This window comes from Ornithorhynchus anatinus, chromosome 16 (genome assembly GCF_004115215.2).
Source record: "Ornithorhynchus anatinus isolate Pmale09 chromosome 16, mOrnAna1.pri.v4, whole genome shotgun sequence".
Classification (NCBI taxonomy): domain Eukaryota; kingdom Metazoa; phylum Chordata; class Mammalia; order Monotremata; family Ornithorhynchidae; genus Ornithorhynchus; species Ornithorhynchus anatinus.
In genome coordinates this window covers 8,884,574-8,903,324 of record NC_041743.1, presented here as the reverse complement: position 1 = coordinate 8,903,324, position 18,751 = coordinate 8,884,574, and the positions used below count along the sequence as shown (strand labels likewise).

Genomic DNA, 18,751 nt, shown 5'->3' with positions numbered 1-18,751 from the left:
CTCTATCACCGTGGATGGCACGACCATCCTTCCCGTCTCTCGGGCCCGCGATCTCGGTGTCATCCTTGACTCGTCCCTCTCGTTCACCCCACACATCCTATCCGTTACCAAGACCTGCCGGTTTCACCTCTACAATATCGCCAAGATCCGCCCTTTCCTCTCCACCCAAACGGCTACCTTACTATTACGGGCTCTCATTATATCCCGGCTAGACTACTGTGTCAGCCTTCTCTCTGACCTCCCTTCCTCCTCTCTCGCCCCGCTCCGGTCTATTCTTCACTCCGCTGCGGCCGGCTCATCTTCCTGCAGAAACGATCTGGGCATGTCACTCCCCTTCTTAAACAACTCCAGTGGTTGCCTATCGACCTCCGCTCCAAACAAAAACTCCTCACTCTAGGCTTCAAGGCTCTCCATCACCTTGCCCCTTCCTACCTCTCCTCCCTTCTCTCTTTCTACCGCCCACCCCGCACGCTCCGCTCCTCTGCCGCCCACCTCCTCGCCGTCCCTCGGTCTCGCCTATCCCGCCGTCGACCCCTGGGTCACGTCCTCCCGCGGTCCTGGAACACCCTCCCTCCTCACCTCCGCCAAACTGATTCTCTTTCCCTCTTCAAAACCCTACTTAAAAATCACCTCCTCCAAGAGGCGTTCCCAGACTGAGCTCCTCTTCCCCCTCTACTCCCTCTGCCATCCCCCCTTTACCTCTCCGCAGCTAAAGCCTCATTTTCCCCTTTTCCCTCTGCTCCTCCACCTCTCCCTTCCCATCCCCACAGCACTGTACTCGTCCGCTCAACTGTATATATTTTCGTTACCCTATTTATTTTGTTAATGAATTGTACATCGCCTTGATTCTATTTAGTTGCCATTGTTTTTACGAGATGTTCTTCCCCTTGACGCTGTTTATTGCCATTGTTCTTGTCTGTCCGTCTCCCCCGATTAGACTGTAAGCCCGTCAAACGGCAGGGACTGTCTCTATCTGTTGCCGACTTGTTCATCCCAAGCGCTTAGTACAGTGCTCTGCACATAGTAAGTGCTCAATAAATACTATTGAATGAACAAACACTGAACTAAAGTTATAATAATAGTATTTATCAAGTGCTTACTGTGTGCAGAGCACTGGGAAAAAGTGTGCAGTTGGGAATCAGTCATGGAACTTATCACTCGGGAGATTCACAGTCCATGAAGGGGAAATGATTATGGGGCTGAAGGTGGGAGGATTAAGGGGTAGAGATACAAATGAGAGCCTAGTCAGGGATGGCCTCTTGGAAGAGATGTGATTTTAATCGGGACTATGACAAACTTCCTCTTAAGTTAGATTCCAAATTTAGGGGTGTTTTGTTTTCTTTTCTTTTTTAAAGGGGGGGAGGGGACACCTATCTGGCCCTGTCATTTCCTTCTCTTCCTCTGTTTCTAATGGATATGGAGACTGAATAGGGAAAGTTCATCAGTTACACTGTGAATTTTTTTCAACAAGAAGAAAATTTACACAAAATAATCAGGAGAAATTTGAAGGGAGAAAATGTGACTACTCTTCTGAATTCATCTTCTTTGTTAATTCAAGTTAAAATAAACAAGTTAAAAATCACTAAAAGGGTCTTTTAAAGACACCAGAACCATATCAAGCAGTTATATATTGCTAGTCCACTATGGTCTGCAAGCCCATTGAGCACTGGTGAATCCAAGCTTCTTTAAAGAATAATACAGTCATTGCTACTATAGTGTCTGTTCTCATAATGCAATGAATAGGGAAATATGATTACCATACCCTGAGCTCAAAATATGCACTTTGTTTCTGATTTATTCTCCCAAGCACTTGGTTTGTGCTCAGTAGTCAAATACCTCTGACTGACTGAGATGGGCTTCTGCCAGGCATGCTGTTTCAGGCAAAAAGGCCTCCTACCCTATTTTATGCCCTTCACTAGCATTACAAAAGGAAACCAATTGCCAAGAGTCACTGTTTGCTAGAAACTGATTTTATACTCAGATTTTAACCCCCCAGATGCTAATGAACACAACAGTTCACTTTTCATTTTTCACAAAATTCTTAAATTTTACCCTGTGTAAGAGAAGACATGTACTATTCCAATTGTTTTTTGAACCATCTTTTCCAGTGGAGCAAGTGTTCAATCAACAACGCTGAGTGCAGACCACTGAACTAAGCAATTGGAAGAGTACAATGGGGTTGATAGACATGTTCCCTGCCCACAAGGAGCTTACAGTCTAGAGGGAGAGACAGACATTAAAATTCAGATATGTACAGAAGTTTTGGGGGTCTGAGGTAGTGGTGAATATCAAGTGCTTAAAAGTGAACAGATCCAAGTACATAGGTGACACAGGAGGGAGTAGGCAAAATGAGGGATAACAAAGTTTGCAGTAAAGGAATGTCCATGTGTAGGAGAAATGTCTGCAAATTTATTTAAATAGTATTTTTACAGACACATAACAAACCATCCCCACAGTATTGTTGTATGGCAGGAAGGGACTACTGTTATCTCTATTTTCTGGATTACGCAAACAAGGTCTAAAAGGCCAACATGGCCTTCACAAACATCAGGGGCACATCCAGGAAGAGAGTTTTAATTCATCTCTCCTAAAATACCAGATGATACCCATCCTTCAACTTTGGACAACGCTGGGAAGAGAGAAAGGTAAAGGCATCTGGAAAATGTAGTCTACAACTTGAAAAAACTCTGCAGCCACTAGGGTGGTTATGTATGCATTCGAACAGGAGAAAAGCAGTCACAACTGGCTATTTCCTATGACATTATCATCCTTGATGATGGCCATTTTGGGCCTATTTTTTAATAAAGCACCTCTGAGAAAAACTGCAAGTGCCCCTCATTTTGAAGTTCTAATCCATATTAGATTTTGCTGGCCTTGAAAATTATGATTAAACAAAGCCAGCCATCCACAACTTATCTTGGCATACTGTAAACTGCTTTTCTTTTGGTTTGTTTTAAAAATTGATTCTCCCTGGTATGAAAATACCTTACTTCCTATGTCACGGACAACTGTATCTGCAGTCCTCTAGCTATAATCATGATTTGTCATATAAAACATTAGCCAAGGGCTCATACTGTCTGAACAAAGTCCCTCCCAGTCCTTGGATTTATAGTAAGAAGCTAAATCAAAGCAAACCAAAGCATATCTACCAAAAGAATTTAAATATTAGGGTAGAATACGCTCAAGTTCTAGAAACTTGATATAGATAAAAATTAATCCCAGATGGGAAGGGGAGCAAATCACTTAAACCTTCAATTATACATCCAAAGTGCACCTACTCAGGCACGATGAGCATAAATGACCCAATTTTCAACCTTAAGTAGAATTTTATCATCCAAACCACTATTCAATACAATAAGTATGCTTGTTCCTGGTTAAGTTTCTAGATATTACCATCCAGATAAAGTGGAGAAAATTGTATCATTGCAGAATTTCAACATAGGTCTGCAAGTACAGACTTTGGCACACTGAGTATTGTCTGTCAATATATACTTATTGCATAAGACAAAGAAATACTAATCCTAAAAGCACTAACATATGAAGGGCAGAAGCTTGGGGGTAGTGTACTGAAAAATCCAAACTAGGAGTTTTAGCGAGGGAGCAGATGGCCCAAAAACCCAAAACTAGGGTAGCTTGAAGGAAAAGCAAGAGAAGAACTGAGGAAAGGCAACCTCTTTCAGAAATCCCCAAATTTCTCTGAAACAATTTCTCTCCATAACCCTTCGTTGCCCCCATCTAGATGTTGATTGGCCAGAAACTCCTGATGCACGACCAGAAGCTTCTGATAACCAAGCAACTTTGCTCATTAATTCAGTAGTTATGCAGCTGTTTCAGCAGTTTTGGTTTTGCCTCATGTGGGTTGCTCTTTGTTATGCAGTTCTTGTCAATATTTTATCCAGGAACAGTGGGATCTGAGCTATTACCAAAGGGAGCCAACTTAGTCTTCTGGAGATCCAAGTTCTTAAACACACACACACACACAACCACCCACCCTCTCCTGGATCAACTAGGTCAAAAAACAAGTATTTCAGTCATTCAATCATGCCTGACCATTTACTATGTGCAGAGCACTGTACTAAGTGCTTGGTAAAGTACAACAGACATTCCCTGCCCACAACAAGCTTCCAGTCTAGAGGTGGGAAGACCGACATCAATATAAACAAATTACAGCTATGTACATAAATGCAATGGGGCTGGCGGGAGGCTAGGGAGAGAACAAAGGGCACAAGTCAGGGTGCTGTAGAAGAGAGCTGAAGAAAAGGAAAAGAGGGCTTAGTCAGAGAAGGCCTCTCGGAGGTGCTGTGCCTTTAATAAGGCTTTCAAGTGGGGGAGAGTCAATGTCTGTGGGATTTGAGGAGGCAGGATGTGGGCCAGTGGTTGACGGTGAGACTGAGGCACTCATCAGTAGGCAGCAGACTTCCCTACTTGGATATTCTAAACCAAAAATTCTGATAATACCAAACTTCTGATAATACCCTGGAATGCCATGTCTACCATCTGCTACCACTATGATCCAAGCACATATCACACCTTAACTAATGCATCAGCCTTCTTGCTGGCTTCCATTCATTCATATCCTATTTACTGAGCGCTTACTGTGTGCAGAGCACTGTAGTAACCACTTGGAAAGTACAATTTTGCAAATAGAGAGAGACAATCCCTGCCCAGAATGGGTTCAGTCTGGAAGCGGGGGGAGGCAGACATCAAAACAATTAAACAGGCATCAATAGCATCAATACAAATAAATAGAATTACAGATATATAGACATCAAACAAGGAAACAGGCATTCATATAAATAGAATTATAGGTATGTACATATATACACAAGTGTTGTGGGGCGGAGTGGAGGGGGCCAGAACATATGGAGAGAGTCAGGGGGAGTGGAGGGGGATTTGAGGAAAAGGGGGGCTTAGTCTGACTCTCCCCTCTCCAGCCCAAACTTCACTCTGCTGCCCAGATCATTTTTCTACAAACCATTTGGTCCACATCTGTCCCCCTCAAGAAATACCAGTGGTTGGTTGCCCACACACGTCTGCATACAGAAACTCCTTTCTACTGGTTTAAAGCACTCAATCACCTTGTCCCTTCCTATATCATCTGGTTGATTTCCTGCTACAACCCAGCACACTCACTTTATTCTTCTAATGCTAACCAACTCACTATTTCTCAATCTGGTCTACCTTGCTGCCGACCTCTAGCCCACATCCTGCCTCTGGCCTGGAACTCCCTCCCACTTCATATCCAACAGACCAGTCCCCCCACCTTCAAATCCTTATTTAAACCTCATCTTCTCCAGGAGGCCTTCCCCAACTAAGCCCTCATTTCCTCTACTCCCTCTCCCTTCTGCATTACCCTTGCACTTAGATTCTTTTGTCAGCCCCACAGTACTTGTTTACATTTCTCTGATTACTGTCTACCCCTCGACTATAAGCACCTTGTGGAGAGAGAACATGTGTACCAACTCCATTGTATTTTACTCTCCCAAGCATTTAGTACAGTCATCAATAAAAAGATTTGATTAGTCAGGCCTTGAGATCTACAATGCTGAACCTAATAATAACCCAACAGCACATTCTATTACCTGTATGATATTCAGGATATTAGTTCAATCACTGAACATGCAGCATGTGCTGCTGGCAGGGAGTTAAGGTCTGAGCAGGCTTACTTACAAATGCACTGCTCACCCCAGATGGAGAAAAAGGCTAAAAATTTTCTTCACACAAACCATGCTCAGAGGAGTGCTACCAGGAGGCTTTTTTAGGAGCACAAAACAGTATCAGAGTTTTTACATTTGCAAAGGGGCTAAGCAAGGTATAAACTGATCTGATTTCTAGACTTGTGGGTCTATTAAAACTAATAAAAAAGGGAAACGCCCCCCCCCCCCCCCCCCCCCCCCCGGTTAAAGTTTGAGATGGTTCTTTAAAGTGCTATATTCTCACTAGCTCCATAATTCAATTCAAGGTTTCTAAAGCTAACTTAACCCTGAAAGAGTGATTAGCCAACTTTAGAAGGTTGTGTCAACCTTGATATCTCCTGGATTTAATCTTGCCATGAACTGAAAGTAGGAGAATTCAGAATTCAATCTATTGTTTCCTAAATAAAGCCCACAGTACTCCATACAGTAGACACAAATGCCTGGTTGGTGTGTTGTATAAGTACATTTGGCAAGAGTTTGTGTGTTTTAACTAATCTTGTTAAACTGGCTTTATTTCCCATTGTAAAGTTTTCCTCACTTCAACATTTCAGGTATTTTAAATGTAATCAGGACAGAATTTCCAATAAACACTCTTCTATAAAGGATAACTGATGTTAACCAACATATGGAAATGTTACTCAGATATTTAAAAGCCAAAAAGTGAAGAAATGCACCATAAAGCATGTTGAACAATTTTTTCCAGACATGAAAAAACTGACTTGGCTATTAATAAGTGACGACTTAGACTTTTAGATGTATGTCATGAGGCCCTTCAAATGATAGTTTTCAGCACTTTCAGTTCTGTCTACAAAGATTTGTTCTTACTATGTCGAAAAGGATTGGCTAACATGCATGACATGACAATTCTTTTTGTTCCTGGTATTTATATACATATCTCCTCAAGCCTTAGACCTTGTGGGGAAAAAAGTGCTAGGTTACAGATACTTACAAGTAGTATAATGCAGTAAAAGACTTCATAATCAAATTTAAGTTAGCAGGCCCTCTGAGTTGGGGGGGGGGGGTGAAGGGGTCAGTGAATCATTTACCTCATCTCTAAGTCGAATGGATAACAGGCAGTCACAATCCATTTATCTATTCCTGCCATGAACTACTACTGACCTGGAGTACCTTTTGAAAGTCTTAACTCATCACTTGTATCACACTGGACTCTAGAGCTTTGGGATGTGAGTTGGGGCTAAAGGTTGTAAACAGGAGCTTCCATTCACATGGTTGCTGAAATTCAAAAGCAAAGTTAAGTCACATCACCTTGTGATTGTGTACAGAAACTTCAACTGACTTTAAAAAAAAAAATCATGTCAGTGGGTGAAAGGTTAGCAGAAGTTACAAATTTTTAATGTGAGCCTTGGCATACCCCCCCGCTATATATTTGCAAATATAGTGCAAAAGTCCAGGCAGATCAAGTACCAACCCACCCCATCCCCTGCAAAACAAAAAGGCAAAGTGTACCACCCTTTATTATTTAATACTTAAACACGTTCCCCCTACCATCTAGAAAGTATTGCCAGAATTTCACTGAGATGAGTGAATAAACCAACTGGCCTAAAATTTTTCTTCGTTTAAGTCTCCCGATGCAGCAATGAGTCAGTGTGAGTGCCATTCCAAATATACAGTTAATAACTAGGCTTAAAGAAGGAATGAGACAGGCACTCCAAACTAAAACTGGGTGACAGTTTCCATTGGAACTGAATTCAAGAATATATAAACTAAGATAATCATCCTTGAAAACCAAGCTAGTTATGAGATTTCCCCTGCTTCTCCCTAATAATAGGGCACATCACCACAATATAAAACTATGGAGGTTATCCACCACTTAGAAGGGGAACTTTTTCCATTGAAGCAACTGAAGGCCACACACATCTATTAAAGGGAGCTGAGCTGAATACTCCTCTGAACACTGCAAGTGGGGGGACAGTCATGCCCCCCTAAATCCACAAGGTCATCTGCCTCATTATTACTTTAACCGAGGAGGTACCAGCCATCACTCTAAGAGGCCTTCCCTAAGCCCTCATTTCTCCTTCTCCCTCTCCTTTGTTCACCCAATTTCTATATATGATTGAAGACCCAAATGGAGAGGGGAGTTCAAAGGTGTGCAGGGGGGTTCAAAAGGAGTTTGTAACTTGGTGTCCCATTAAGGTTGCTCAGCCTAAATTGGACATATATGCATTAATTCAGACAGCCTGAAATAGTTCAGCAAATCTTGGGATAGGAAAATGTGAGGGATGGGGAAAGGAAAACAGGAAGGGGGAAGATAGCCTTCTTGGTCACTTGAACAGGGGTCACTGTTACATTTCATTATCCCCTCCTTGGATCTGAAAGATCTTGTAAATACCAAGATGCAATGGTCTGGATTCAGTCCAATTACAAGAATACTGATACTCATCCAGAATTTATGCATAACTTCTCTTTAGTCATGATCTGTTCTAATCTGTGGGTTGAACATGTGTGCCATAAGAACTGCATTAAATGAGCTCAAGTTGAAGTTTGGGAGAGGCCACTAAAAAATTAAGTTTGCTGTGGCCAGGGAGTGTGACTGTTGTAATGTGTACTCTCCCAAGTGCTTAGTACAAAGTGCTCTGCACATAGTAGGTGCCCAATAAATGCAACTGAATGAATAAATGAATAGAAATGAAGACAACACCTGGCCAGTTTCTCCTTCCCTCACCCCTTGCAGGCCAAGATTCAAATTTCCATGATAAGAGTTTAGGCAATTCTTCTTTGTGGCATCTCCTGATCTAGTAGAAAGAGCAAGAGATCTGGGTTCTAATCTCAGCTCTGCCACTTGCCTGTTATGTGAACTCAGGAAAATCACAACTTCTCCATGCTTCTGTTTTCTCATCTGTAAATGGGGGAATAAAATAACTGCTCTCTCTCCCTCTTCAACTGAGCACCACGTGGGACAGGGCCTCATCTGATTGTTTTGAATTTATCCAAGGGCTTGGCATGTAAGAAGTGCTTAATATTTTATTATAATGCAGGGAATTTGTTCCCAAAGAACCTCATATTGTAGTACTCATTCCACATATGTGCAAAAACTACTTCCCTCACCAAGCCATTCAGCACTCAAACCACTGTACATTATGAGAAGAATGTTCCCTAATTCCTCAGTGGTGTTCTAATCCAAAATGTGTAATGAAAACACATTACAGAAGAGCTATCTTAACAGAAACTTACACAGAATTTTTATTTCTTAAGTGCGTAAAATGAAATGCTAAAACACAGCAGTTGCTTTCTGCCTAGGGAGATAATTCCTCCCTCCCCACCAAGGACTTACTGGGGAAGACAGGCCTGGGAATGCTGACCCCCTGAGTGTTCAACATGCAAATTATGAGTAAGAGCAATGGCAACAGGCCACTCCACCTCCCACCGGGCATTTCAGAGTGGCTCAAACACTGCAAAGAGGAATTGGTAGCCTGAGGGGTGGCAGCAACTGGAGCTGGAAGATACAGACCAGGAAGCAATGGCTGTGATGTGCAGGCTGTTGCAGTGACTCCAAGGCTCCAATCCCCAGTCCACCCCTGGAGAGAATTTTCTAGGCTGACAGTCAACTGGGGAAAGGCAAACAGGTGACTCCTTCTCCAGGGGCTTCTGGGACAAGGGCAAGAGGGACATCTTGTGCCCAGTCCTAGGGAGAGTCTGAAGAGCAGCAGCAGAGGATGAGATGACAACCCATAGAAGAACTTTTTCCTTCCTTCTCAATCAGTAAGTGGTACTTATTGAGTGCTTCGTATGTGCAGAGCATTGGACTGAGTGCTTTGAAAAGTATAATACAGAGTCGGTAGATTCAATCCCAGCCCACAAGGAGCTACAGGTTCCCTCTTCTACTCCTTCCATCTTCCCCCACTTAATTTTCTCTTTGTCTTCTTAAATCACCCCTCTATCAAGATCAATGTGAAAGGTTGGAACACCTGTTAATGTCCCTTGTCACTGAAATCCATGAAAATGAGGGTGATTCTGTTTTTACAATTAAGTTGAGTAGAAAAATCAAGGTGATTGCCAAAGAAGAAAAAGAAACTAGTTTTGCTGATCACTGATTGACAAATTATATCAAGATAAGGCTTGCAGTGGAGACACTCAGCGATAAGAAATCTGTATGGAATTTGAAGTAGTAAATGCTTAAGAAGTAGGCTAAAACAAATACTTTTTACCTTCTACAACATAAAAAAAAATATATACTACCTAGAATTTGAGAATATTAAATCCCTTTTGGGGGGATTGGCAGGGGAAGATCAAGAACATATCCTGCAGCATTAGACAACTGGGATCAGCAGCAGGGGCACCACTAGACATGTTTATATCCTGGGAAAGGATATCAACCTTAAACATTCTTTGCTTCCCCTACCCTCCCACATATCCTTAGGCCAAAGTGCTTGGCTTTGGACTCCTACTTGTTCCCTCTCTGTCTCTTTTTCTTATAAACACAACCAGCTGTTAGGACAGTTCTACAGTTGGGCTGCAGGGCCTACTAAATACATATATCCAGATCACAGCCACCTCTGTAAACGCAACAGTAGTACTCAAAACAAACAAAAAACACATTGGGTAGCGGAGTTATCCTAGAGATAGTGTCGTGGTGCTTTTTAAATGACAGTTTAAGAAGAAGAAAATCAAATGCTCTCTAAATAAAAGATGACTGCAAATTTCAACGCAACCACTTCAAGCTTCACCAAGGAAACTACAAAATTGGTTTTAAATTTTAAGTTTTGAGACAGGGAACCATGTCTTCTACCATACTTTCTCTAGTGTTTTTCGGATGGTGGTCTGCACACAATAGGTACTCAATAAAAAGCAGTGAATAACTGAAGAGGAAGGGGAGAAAGGAAGTGAAGATCTCTAAGAGTTGAATCTTTACACACCAGTCTTACAGTTTCACCCTGCTTGTTTACTATGCAAACAAGTTTTATGCTCCAAATCCTTAATTACATCAACCCAGTTCAACTTCACAATAGAGTAATGATTCTGATGCAATAGCTATAATATATACATAAAAAAGTTAGAGGCAGGGGAAAAAAATTAAGGATACAATGTTTTTTTTTGTTTTTTTTTTAATTTAAAAACTAAATGATTACTAGATCCTATCCCAGGGCAAGGACATATTTCCTAAACCCTTTCCCTTTCAGTCTCCCTACCCAAAAAAGAGACTCCTCACAATTTACTAGAGCTGGAATTCCACTTGATTTAGGCTATGTGTTTATTTCCCTTGACTTTTTAACCCCTTCTTGAAGAGTCTATACTAGCCTCACAAAGAAACCTAGAGAGTAAGATTATTTGTGCCTTTCAGTGACCAAACTGCACAGCTCTCACCGTTATTTAGGGTCTGTGTGACTTCTTCCTCTGGTCTTCTCTGGTTTTCATCTTTCTCCAGGGTCTCATAAGTTGAGGAGTTTAACCGACGGTTTCTCACAGAAGGTTTCTCTTCACCCACCATGATGGAAATTTTCTATAGGACAGTAAGCAAGAAGTGGCATTATTGTTTTGAATTAAACATCTGGTTAAAGTGTATTGACCTTCTTGCTTTAAAGAAAAAAGAATTATATTCACCTGCTTCACTCTTACAAACCAAGGGAGCACATAATTATAAAACCCATATAATCTCCCCATATCAATTATAGTCTTCAAATGAACTACTAACATAATAGTACAAGCACTCCTCTTAATGGTATTTAGTGTATGCTTACTTCCAGCAAAGCACTGTACTAAGCACATGGGAGAATCCAATACAATAGGGTAGGTAGACAGATCCCCTGCCCTTAAGGAGATTACAGGGGAGAGAGTCTAGAGGGGGAGATAGACACTAATAAATTATGAATATGTACATAAGTGTTGAGAGGAAAATATATTGTAAACAAGCCCTTTGGGAAGTTTGAAAGCTTTTCTTTTCCCTCTCCAAGTTAAAAAGCTTCAAAAGAAGAGGGTTTCAATTCTGCTACTTGGGTTTTATTTCTTAAATTACACAATGTTATTTTTCAGACCTGCTTCTCCGTGACAATACTGCAAGCCAATTCCACTTTTACTTCAAGAGTTTCTAATACAAATTATTCTAATGTCACATGCAAAAATACTAAGTTCAGCAAACTGAACTAAAGGCTTGGGAGCTGCACACAAGTGAGAGACCCTTCCTGCCCTTGAAGCACTTAATCAAAGACTGGTAAAAAATTAGTTTGGTAGTCAGTAATGGTTTACTTTGTGTAAATGAGTATAATTAGTTTAGACCTAGGACTCAAAAATCTAAGGGGGGGGGGGGCTACACAGATACAGCAAAAACAAAACAACTCCCTCCACCAAAACAATGAATAAGCAGTGACCAAGTCAGCAAACGAAGATAATGTTTAAGTCAATAGCATTCTTCAGACTTCTCACCATTCCAGGCACACTATCTTTAGTTACAGCATTTTAAAATCTCTAAAAGGAGGCTTCTGGCACACAGTGGTTGGTTGTGAAGGGGGTTAGAGGAAAGAAAGGGATGGGCTCTGGGTGGCTTCAGTAGTCTCTAAACTCTCAATCTTATATGGGCTTCAAACCAAATATGTTTCAGTCCCTCTCCACTGCATCCACAGTGCTGGCAGGAGGAGAAAAAAAGCAACAAGTGGAAGTAACAAGGATGGGGAAACTGAACTTAACCAATATCTGCTCTTGCTGTCATTTGAATGGATAAAAATGACAAGCTACTGCCATCATTAAGTACATGCTGAGACTTTTAAATGATTCATATGAAGCTTACGTTTTCCTTGGAGTACCTTTTTTAACCACTACTAACGAGTCCTAAAACAAACGCTTCGCTTGTTACATTACTGCCATTCTGCACATAATTTTACTTAAAAGAGAAGACAACTCTCAGGTATATGGTAATGGCAACAGAGATGCAATAACGGTATAGGTATTCCAAAAGACTTACTCAGGTATTTTACCAGTTACAAAACAAGACTACAAATTTAACTTATTCCAATGCTATGCTACCTACCTGCCACCTGATTGCTCTAATGGAGGGACTCACAGGCAGTGAAACAACTTTTAGGTAGGCAGAAAGAAAAAGGACTTTTAAAAAAACCCACAAACTGAAGAGTTAGTAATTAACCATGTAATTGTTATTAGAAAAAAAAATCAGTGAACCTAAGTTTCATCTAACTTTAGAGTCTAACTGCAGTTTCGGTATTTCATTGACAAAAATCTAAAAGTAAGCGCTTGCCCAGAAGGGGCGCTTAACCTAGATCTGGCACTCTAAGTCACATTTGGCTTTTTGAAAATCAGATTTGTCTCAAGTTCAGGAGCCCATCCATGGACTCAGCACCTTGAGGGTGACACCATTAGCTTGGCCTCCATCCAACATTGCTATGCAGGAAGTGGCACCCCATCCTTTTTTGAAGGCGCTGAGAAAGTGGTTTCATGCCTTATTGGACAGCAGAGTGAACTCAGGCTGCCCTCATCCCACTTCTCCCCCCTCCCCACAACAAGCAGCAGCACTAAGGTTGGGCCTTATTTACTGAGTAGAAACATATATGCAGAAACATATGCAGAAACAGCTGCCTCAGAATGGCCAAATACTGAGCAATAAAAGCACTAGGACAGAGGATATGTTCAGCCACCCAACAGCATTAATAGGATAAAACAAACACCAGTCTTAGCAAATGCCCCTGCCCATCCTATCCTTCTCCTGCTGGTGCTACAGTGGGCTCTGAATCGGTACCACAGATCTGAGGTTCAGAAATCCTGGGTTCCAAACTCAGCTCCATGCCCTATTATGTGAGCTTGGGCAAGTCACCTCACTGGGCCTTAGAGTCCTCATCTGTAAAAAGGAAATTCAATATCTCTTCTTCCTTCCCCAGACTGTGAGCTCTATGAGGAACTGGGACCACGCCCAACTTGGCACATAGTAAGTGCTTAACAAATACCACAGTTATCATCATCATCATCACTATGGGCCAAGCAGGAGCTGGAACTGGGCAGAACAACAATAGTGGTGTTAAATGCTTACTCTGTGCCAAACACTGTACTAATCACTGGAGTAGATACAGTATAATCAGATTGGACACAGTCCCTATCCCACAAAGGGTTCACAGAGTTAAAAAAGGGGAGAGAGTAAGGGAAGCAGGTATTGGGGCTGGAATAACGTTCCTGGCTCAGTGGGACAGAGCCTTTAAAACACTATACCAGGTCCTTTCAATGATATCAAGTATCATTCCATCAACCAAGAGAGCAAGACTCCCCCACCCGCCACACCTCTTAAAGATACTCAAATGTACTTGCTATTTATCATGGAACTAAGTTAGATTTCCTAACTTCTTGATGGAGAGAGTTGTTTAAAAACAATCTTCTTCTACAGAGGCAACTTAAATTCAGAATAGTATGGTTCTTTCAGGAATTCCTGTGTTTTTATATCAAACCATGTCACACTTGAGAAGTTACCAACCACCAAAAATGACTTTTTTTTGAAAAAACACAAAAGGCTAAAATCCAAAAAATATTTATCCAATTGGCACTTGTGTAAAGTGTTCAATTTGGACATTACATTCCCATTCTTATTAAAAATGCCCTGCGCCAGTTGAAGACTACAGTAGTATAGGGGTCAAGCCCCGAGTGGACTACTCCATTACCCGCAGTTCTTGCCATACAATACCCCTAACTGTGCCTAGGCTATGTTTCCCTCTTACTCTGGAAAAATTCCTCCTGAGTCATCAACACTTTCAGACATTGTCTGGATTTAAAAATCTCCTTTGAACTAAGAAGGATTCAGGCTTTGCCAGCAGCTAGATTATAAAAGAGAAATAAGTGATTCAGTATAATAAAGGGCAACAAATGACAAGGGTCATTTAGTTTGCTATTATCAAAGTACTGGTTAAAACATACTTTGTTAACAAGCAAAGGGAAAGAATGAGCTCCTTGTGGGAAGGTGTCTGATATATTGTACTCTTCCAAGAGCTTTGTACAGTGCTCTGCACACAGTAAGTGCTCAGTAAATACAACTGACAAGTTCACAGAGCTTATGTACATATATTTAATCCACTGTACATTAAAATATTTACATAATAATCATGAAATAATCAATGTCTGCTTCCTCAGAGTGTAAGCTCCTCTTGGGCAAGCAAACTCCCCTGTTAAAACTGTGAGCCCGTTGTTGGGCAGGGATTGTCTCTGTTGCTGAGCGCTTAGTACAGTGCTCTGCACATAGTAAGCACTCAAATACAATTGAATGAATTTGCTTGTTTTCTAACTTCCCAAACAGTACAGTACACTGCTCAATAGATACTAATACTACCATCAACACCAACACCTCAAACAGGAATCTGTTTAAGCTAGATACGAACATCTTACCATAATATTTTTTTATAAAGAAAACTGAAAATTCCACCACTCAGAAACCAAAAGTTTGTCATAAAAAATGGAGTTTGAAAGTTAGCCTAATCTCAATGTCATGACAGTTTTTGTTAGCAAGTAATAAGCTCAGAGAAAAAGGAGTCCTGGAGATGCAAAAGTAACAAAGACATCAAATCCTGCTAAAGAACTCCCACCTCCAAACTCAAACACCAGAGTAGTGTAGATTAAAATTTGAGATCCTGAGCTGTCAAATACAAAGGCTTTTTCAAAAACCCAAAAACCCTACTCTTTTGAGGTATTACAGAAAAAAAAATGAGAGAAATGAGGCAGAGCAACAGTTAAGTTTGTGGACACAGGTTTTTCATACACCAATATATTGCAAGAAAGGTTAACCTTCAGAAATTCTGAGGAGCTGAAGAGCGACTTCCCTAGCTACTTACTGGACTGGGAACCATTAGTATGCCTACCTATACACCAAAAATCTATCCATCTCAGCTGTCATACCAGCAACCCAGCTGCTGAAAAGGCCTCCTAACAATTACTTCCTACTCCTGCTTTATCTCCTCTCCCACTCCTCATTCCCCACAACCTCCATCCCAGAACAAGAGACTCCCTGCAGTGGTAAATTACTAGTAATACTCTCAGAACTGATGACAAGAGATGGCTCCCTATATAGCAGTCATCTCCTGCATCAGTGGATGCTATTAAGTTGACTCTCCAGTTGCTAATTCCAACAAAGAGGGAAATCGTAACATTAATTTCAGGAAGTGTGGCCATAAGATACATAAAACAAGTTTGTGTTCTAGCCAAAAATGGATTTTATTTTGAGGTTCACAAAAAGACCTCAAAACTTTGAGAATCTGGAAGACAAATACATTGTCTCAATTTTCTTTTTTGATTCTACCTCCACAATATACCCAGAATTACTTTATTTTTTTCCATCCAAATGACCTTCAGACTGGTTCAAGCAACTGCCATATGCCATTGACTACTGCATCAGCCTCTATGCTGGCCTCCCTATTTTTCCCCTCTCTAATCCATACTTAACTCTCCTGCCTGGCTTGCTTTGTTTGAAAAAAAAAAATAAAAGCCATTCTGCACGTCTCCCCACTAATGATTGCCCAGTCACCTCCGCATCAAGCAGAAACTCTACCATCAGATTCAAGGTCCTCAATGATGATGATGATGATGTTGGTATTTGTTAAGCGCTTACTATGTGCCGAGCACTGTTCTAAGCGCTGGGGTAGACATAGGGGAATCAGGTTGTCCCACGTGGGGCTCACAGTCTTAATCCCCATTTTACAGATGAGGGAACTGAGGCACAGAGAAGTTAAGTGACTTGCCCACAGTCACACAGCCGACAAGTGGCAGAGCTGGGATTCGAACTCATGAGCCCTGACTCCAAAGCCCGTGCTCTTTCCACTGAGCCATGCTGCTTCTCTAATCAATCTCTCAATCTTCTCAATCAGCTCTCTTCCCCGCCCCCCACTCACTTTTCCTCATTCCTCTCACTACATCCCAGGTGGCTTCTCTAATACCACTCACTGTCCCTCACTTTCACCTCACCCATCTCTTTACTCAATCCCACCCTCTGCCTGCAACTTCCTTCCCCTACATACCCAAACCAGAACTTTCCCCACCTTTAGAACCCTACACAAATTATACCGTCTCCAGGAAGCCCTGTCTGACCAAACTCCCTTTCCCCTTCCCTATTTTCCCGCCTACTGCCTCACCCATGCATTTAAATTATACTGGTATTTGTTAAGCACTTACTATGTGCCAGGCGCTGTACTATGCACTGGGGTGGATACATGCAAATTAAGCTGGACACAGTTCTTATCCCAGGTGGGGCTCTCAGTCTCAACCCCCATTTTAGAGATGATACAACTGAGGCACAGAGAAGTGAAGTGACACCCAGGGTCACACAGACAAGTGGCAGAGCCAAGATTATGTAAACTCGTTGTGGTGAAGGAATGTGTTGTATTGTTTATTGTTGTATTGTACTTTCCTAAGCATTCAGTATAGTGCTTTGCACACAGTAAGGGCTCAATACCACTGAATGACCTCCTGACTCACAGGCCCTTGGTCCATCCACTAAGTCATGCAGTTTTTCCATTGCTTTCCTTATCTGTAATTTATTTTAATGCCTGTTCCTCTCCTCTTTCCCACCCCCAACCATTACTGTAAGCTCTCTGTGGACAGAAATTGTGTCTCCGAACTGCACTGAGTTCTCCCAAGTGCTCATAACAGTACTCTGCACACAGTAAGCACTCAACTGATTGATTTTTTCACAAGTGCTCTGGCCCATCAGTCTCTTGCTCAAGAGAACTGAAACTTGTCTATAAAAATTCAATGGCCCCTCTCTTCCATTTATCAACTGCCCAGCAGGTAATTAAGAGACCAATCAATGGCATTTATTGATCACTTAAGTGCAGAGAGTACTAAGCATTTGAGGAAACCCGTTACTTGCTCCCAAGGAGCTCACAATCTATTGGAGACAAGAACAAGGATAACATGAGTAGTATGACTATATCAGTATGCAAACTCTCAGTTTACAAATAGATATTCAGGTTAGGAACAGATGAGTCCTAAAATGGGGCTGTTGGGAGTTAATTAAGGAAGGCTTCCTGGAGAAAGTGTGTGATTTTAGGAGAGGTTTGTTTTTAGTCTGGTAGATCTCTGTAAGCTTATTGTGGGCCAGGAATGTTTCTGTCGTATGGTACTCTCCCAAGCACTTAGTACAGTGCCTTGCACACAAGTGCTCAAATATGATTGATTTGCTGGGAAGGAGGGGGATTCACGCAAAGGGAACATTATAAGTTAGCTTAGGAGGAGGAAGGACTGTGAGCTGAGGAGAAAGGATATATAAGATGGAGAAAAGTGGTGGGGAGCCTTGAAATGATTCTGCTTGCTGGAACAGAAATAAGAACATAAATACAAATGTTAACACATAAAAAAGCAATTAAACAGGTAAATAAACTGAGTGCTGAGGTGCCTGAGAGTGTGGAGAGTGATAGTACCAAAAGATGGGGATTAATGAAGGAATGCCTCTTGGAAGTGACCTTTAAGAAAGGTTTCAGAAGTGGGGAGAAACGATTTTGATGAATTAGAGCGAGGGAGGGGGAAAAGCAGGTACCACGGATTGGGTTTCTGAATGAGGTAGACAGAGTTAGATGGTTGCTGGGGTGGAGAATGAAGAATGTGAGCTAATAGGAGAGAGGTGAAGGAGAATCTGATGCCAGGGGTCAGCAGGTTTAATTTTATTGAAGGATGGGTGTGAAGTGCCCTATATGGTGTCAGAAGCTGATGACCTGGGTCACTGTACGATAGAGACTGAAGAGGGGAGAAAAAATGAAGACTGGACACATAAGGAGGCTGCTATACTAAAGTCAGGCTGGGAGATGAGGGCTTCAACCAGAGTAGTGGAAGGAACCTTCCAAATTCCTTCCTTGTAGTAACACAAAAGACACAGACACACGGCCTCTCAGACTTTCGCTTCTACAAAAATATACAAATGTCCTTACCAGCAGTAGGCTTTCTGTTGCTGTTTTGTGAGAGGATGAAGGCAGAGGATGGGACAGCAAAAAAGAAAGTTCAAAATTTAATAAGAAAAATATTCAGGATAAAGTCACTTCATAGTGGCTGTGGTTTGGGGGACAATGTTTTAAACTTATAAGCAGAAGCTCATGGATTCATCCAGATGAAAACACATAACTTCACAAATC

At 41.6% G+C, this 18,751-nt stretch overlaps 1 protein-coding gene across 4 annotated transcripts in view; it reads right to left on the bottom strand.

Moving 5' to 3' along the window:
• SOAT1 (sterol O-acyltransferase 1) overlaps nt 1-18,751 on the bottom strand; it is a 46,120-nt gene that overhangs the window by 24,447 nt on the left and 2,922 nt on the right. For 2 of the 4 annotated variants that reach the window (XM_007668934.3, XM_007668935.3), the window contains one exon: nt 11,019-11,154. In XM_007668934.3, coding sequence (XP_007667124.1) covers nt 11,019-11,142 — 124 coding nt within the window. In that variant the 5' untranslated portion in view covers nt 11,143-11,154. Of the gene's footprint in view, nt 1-6,815; nt 6,930-11,018; nt 11,155-18,550; nt 18,571-18,751 lie in introns of those variants that run through there. The other 2 variants (XM_039914293.1, XM_029080707.1) reach the window with 2 other exon arrangements.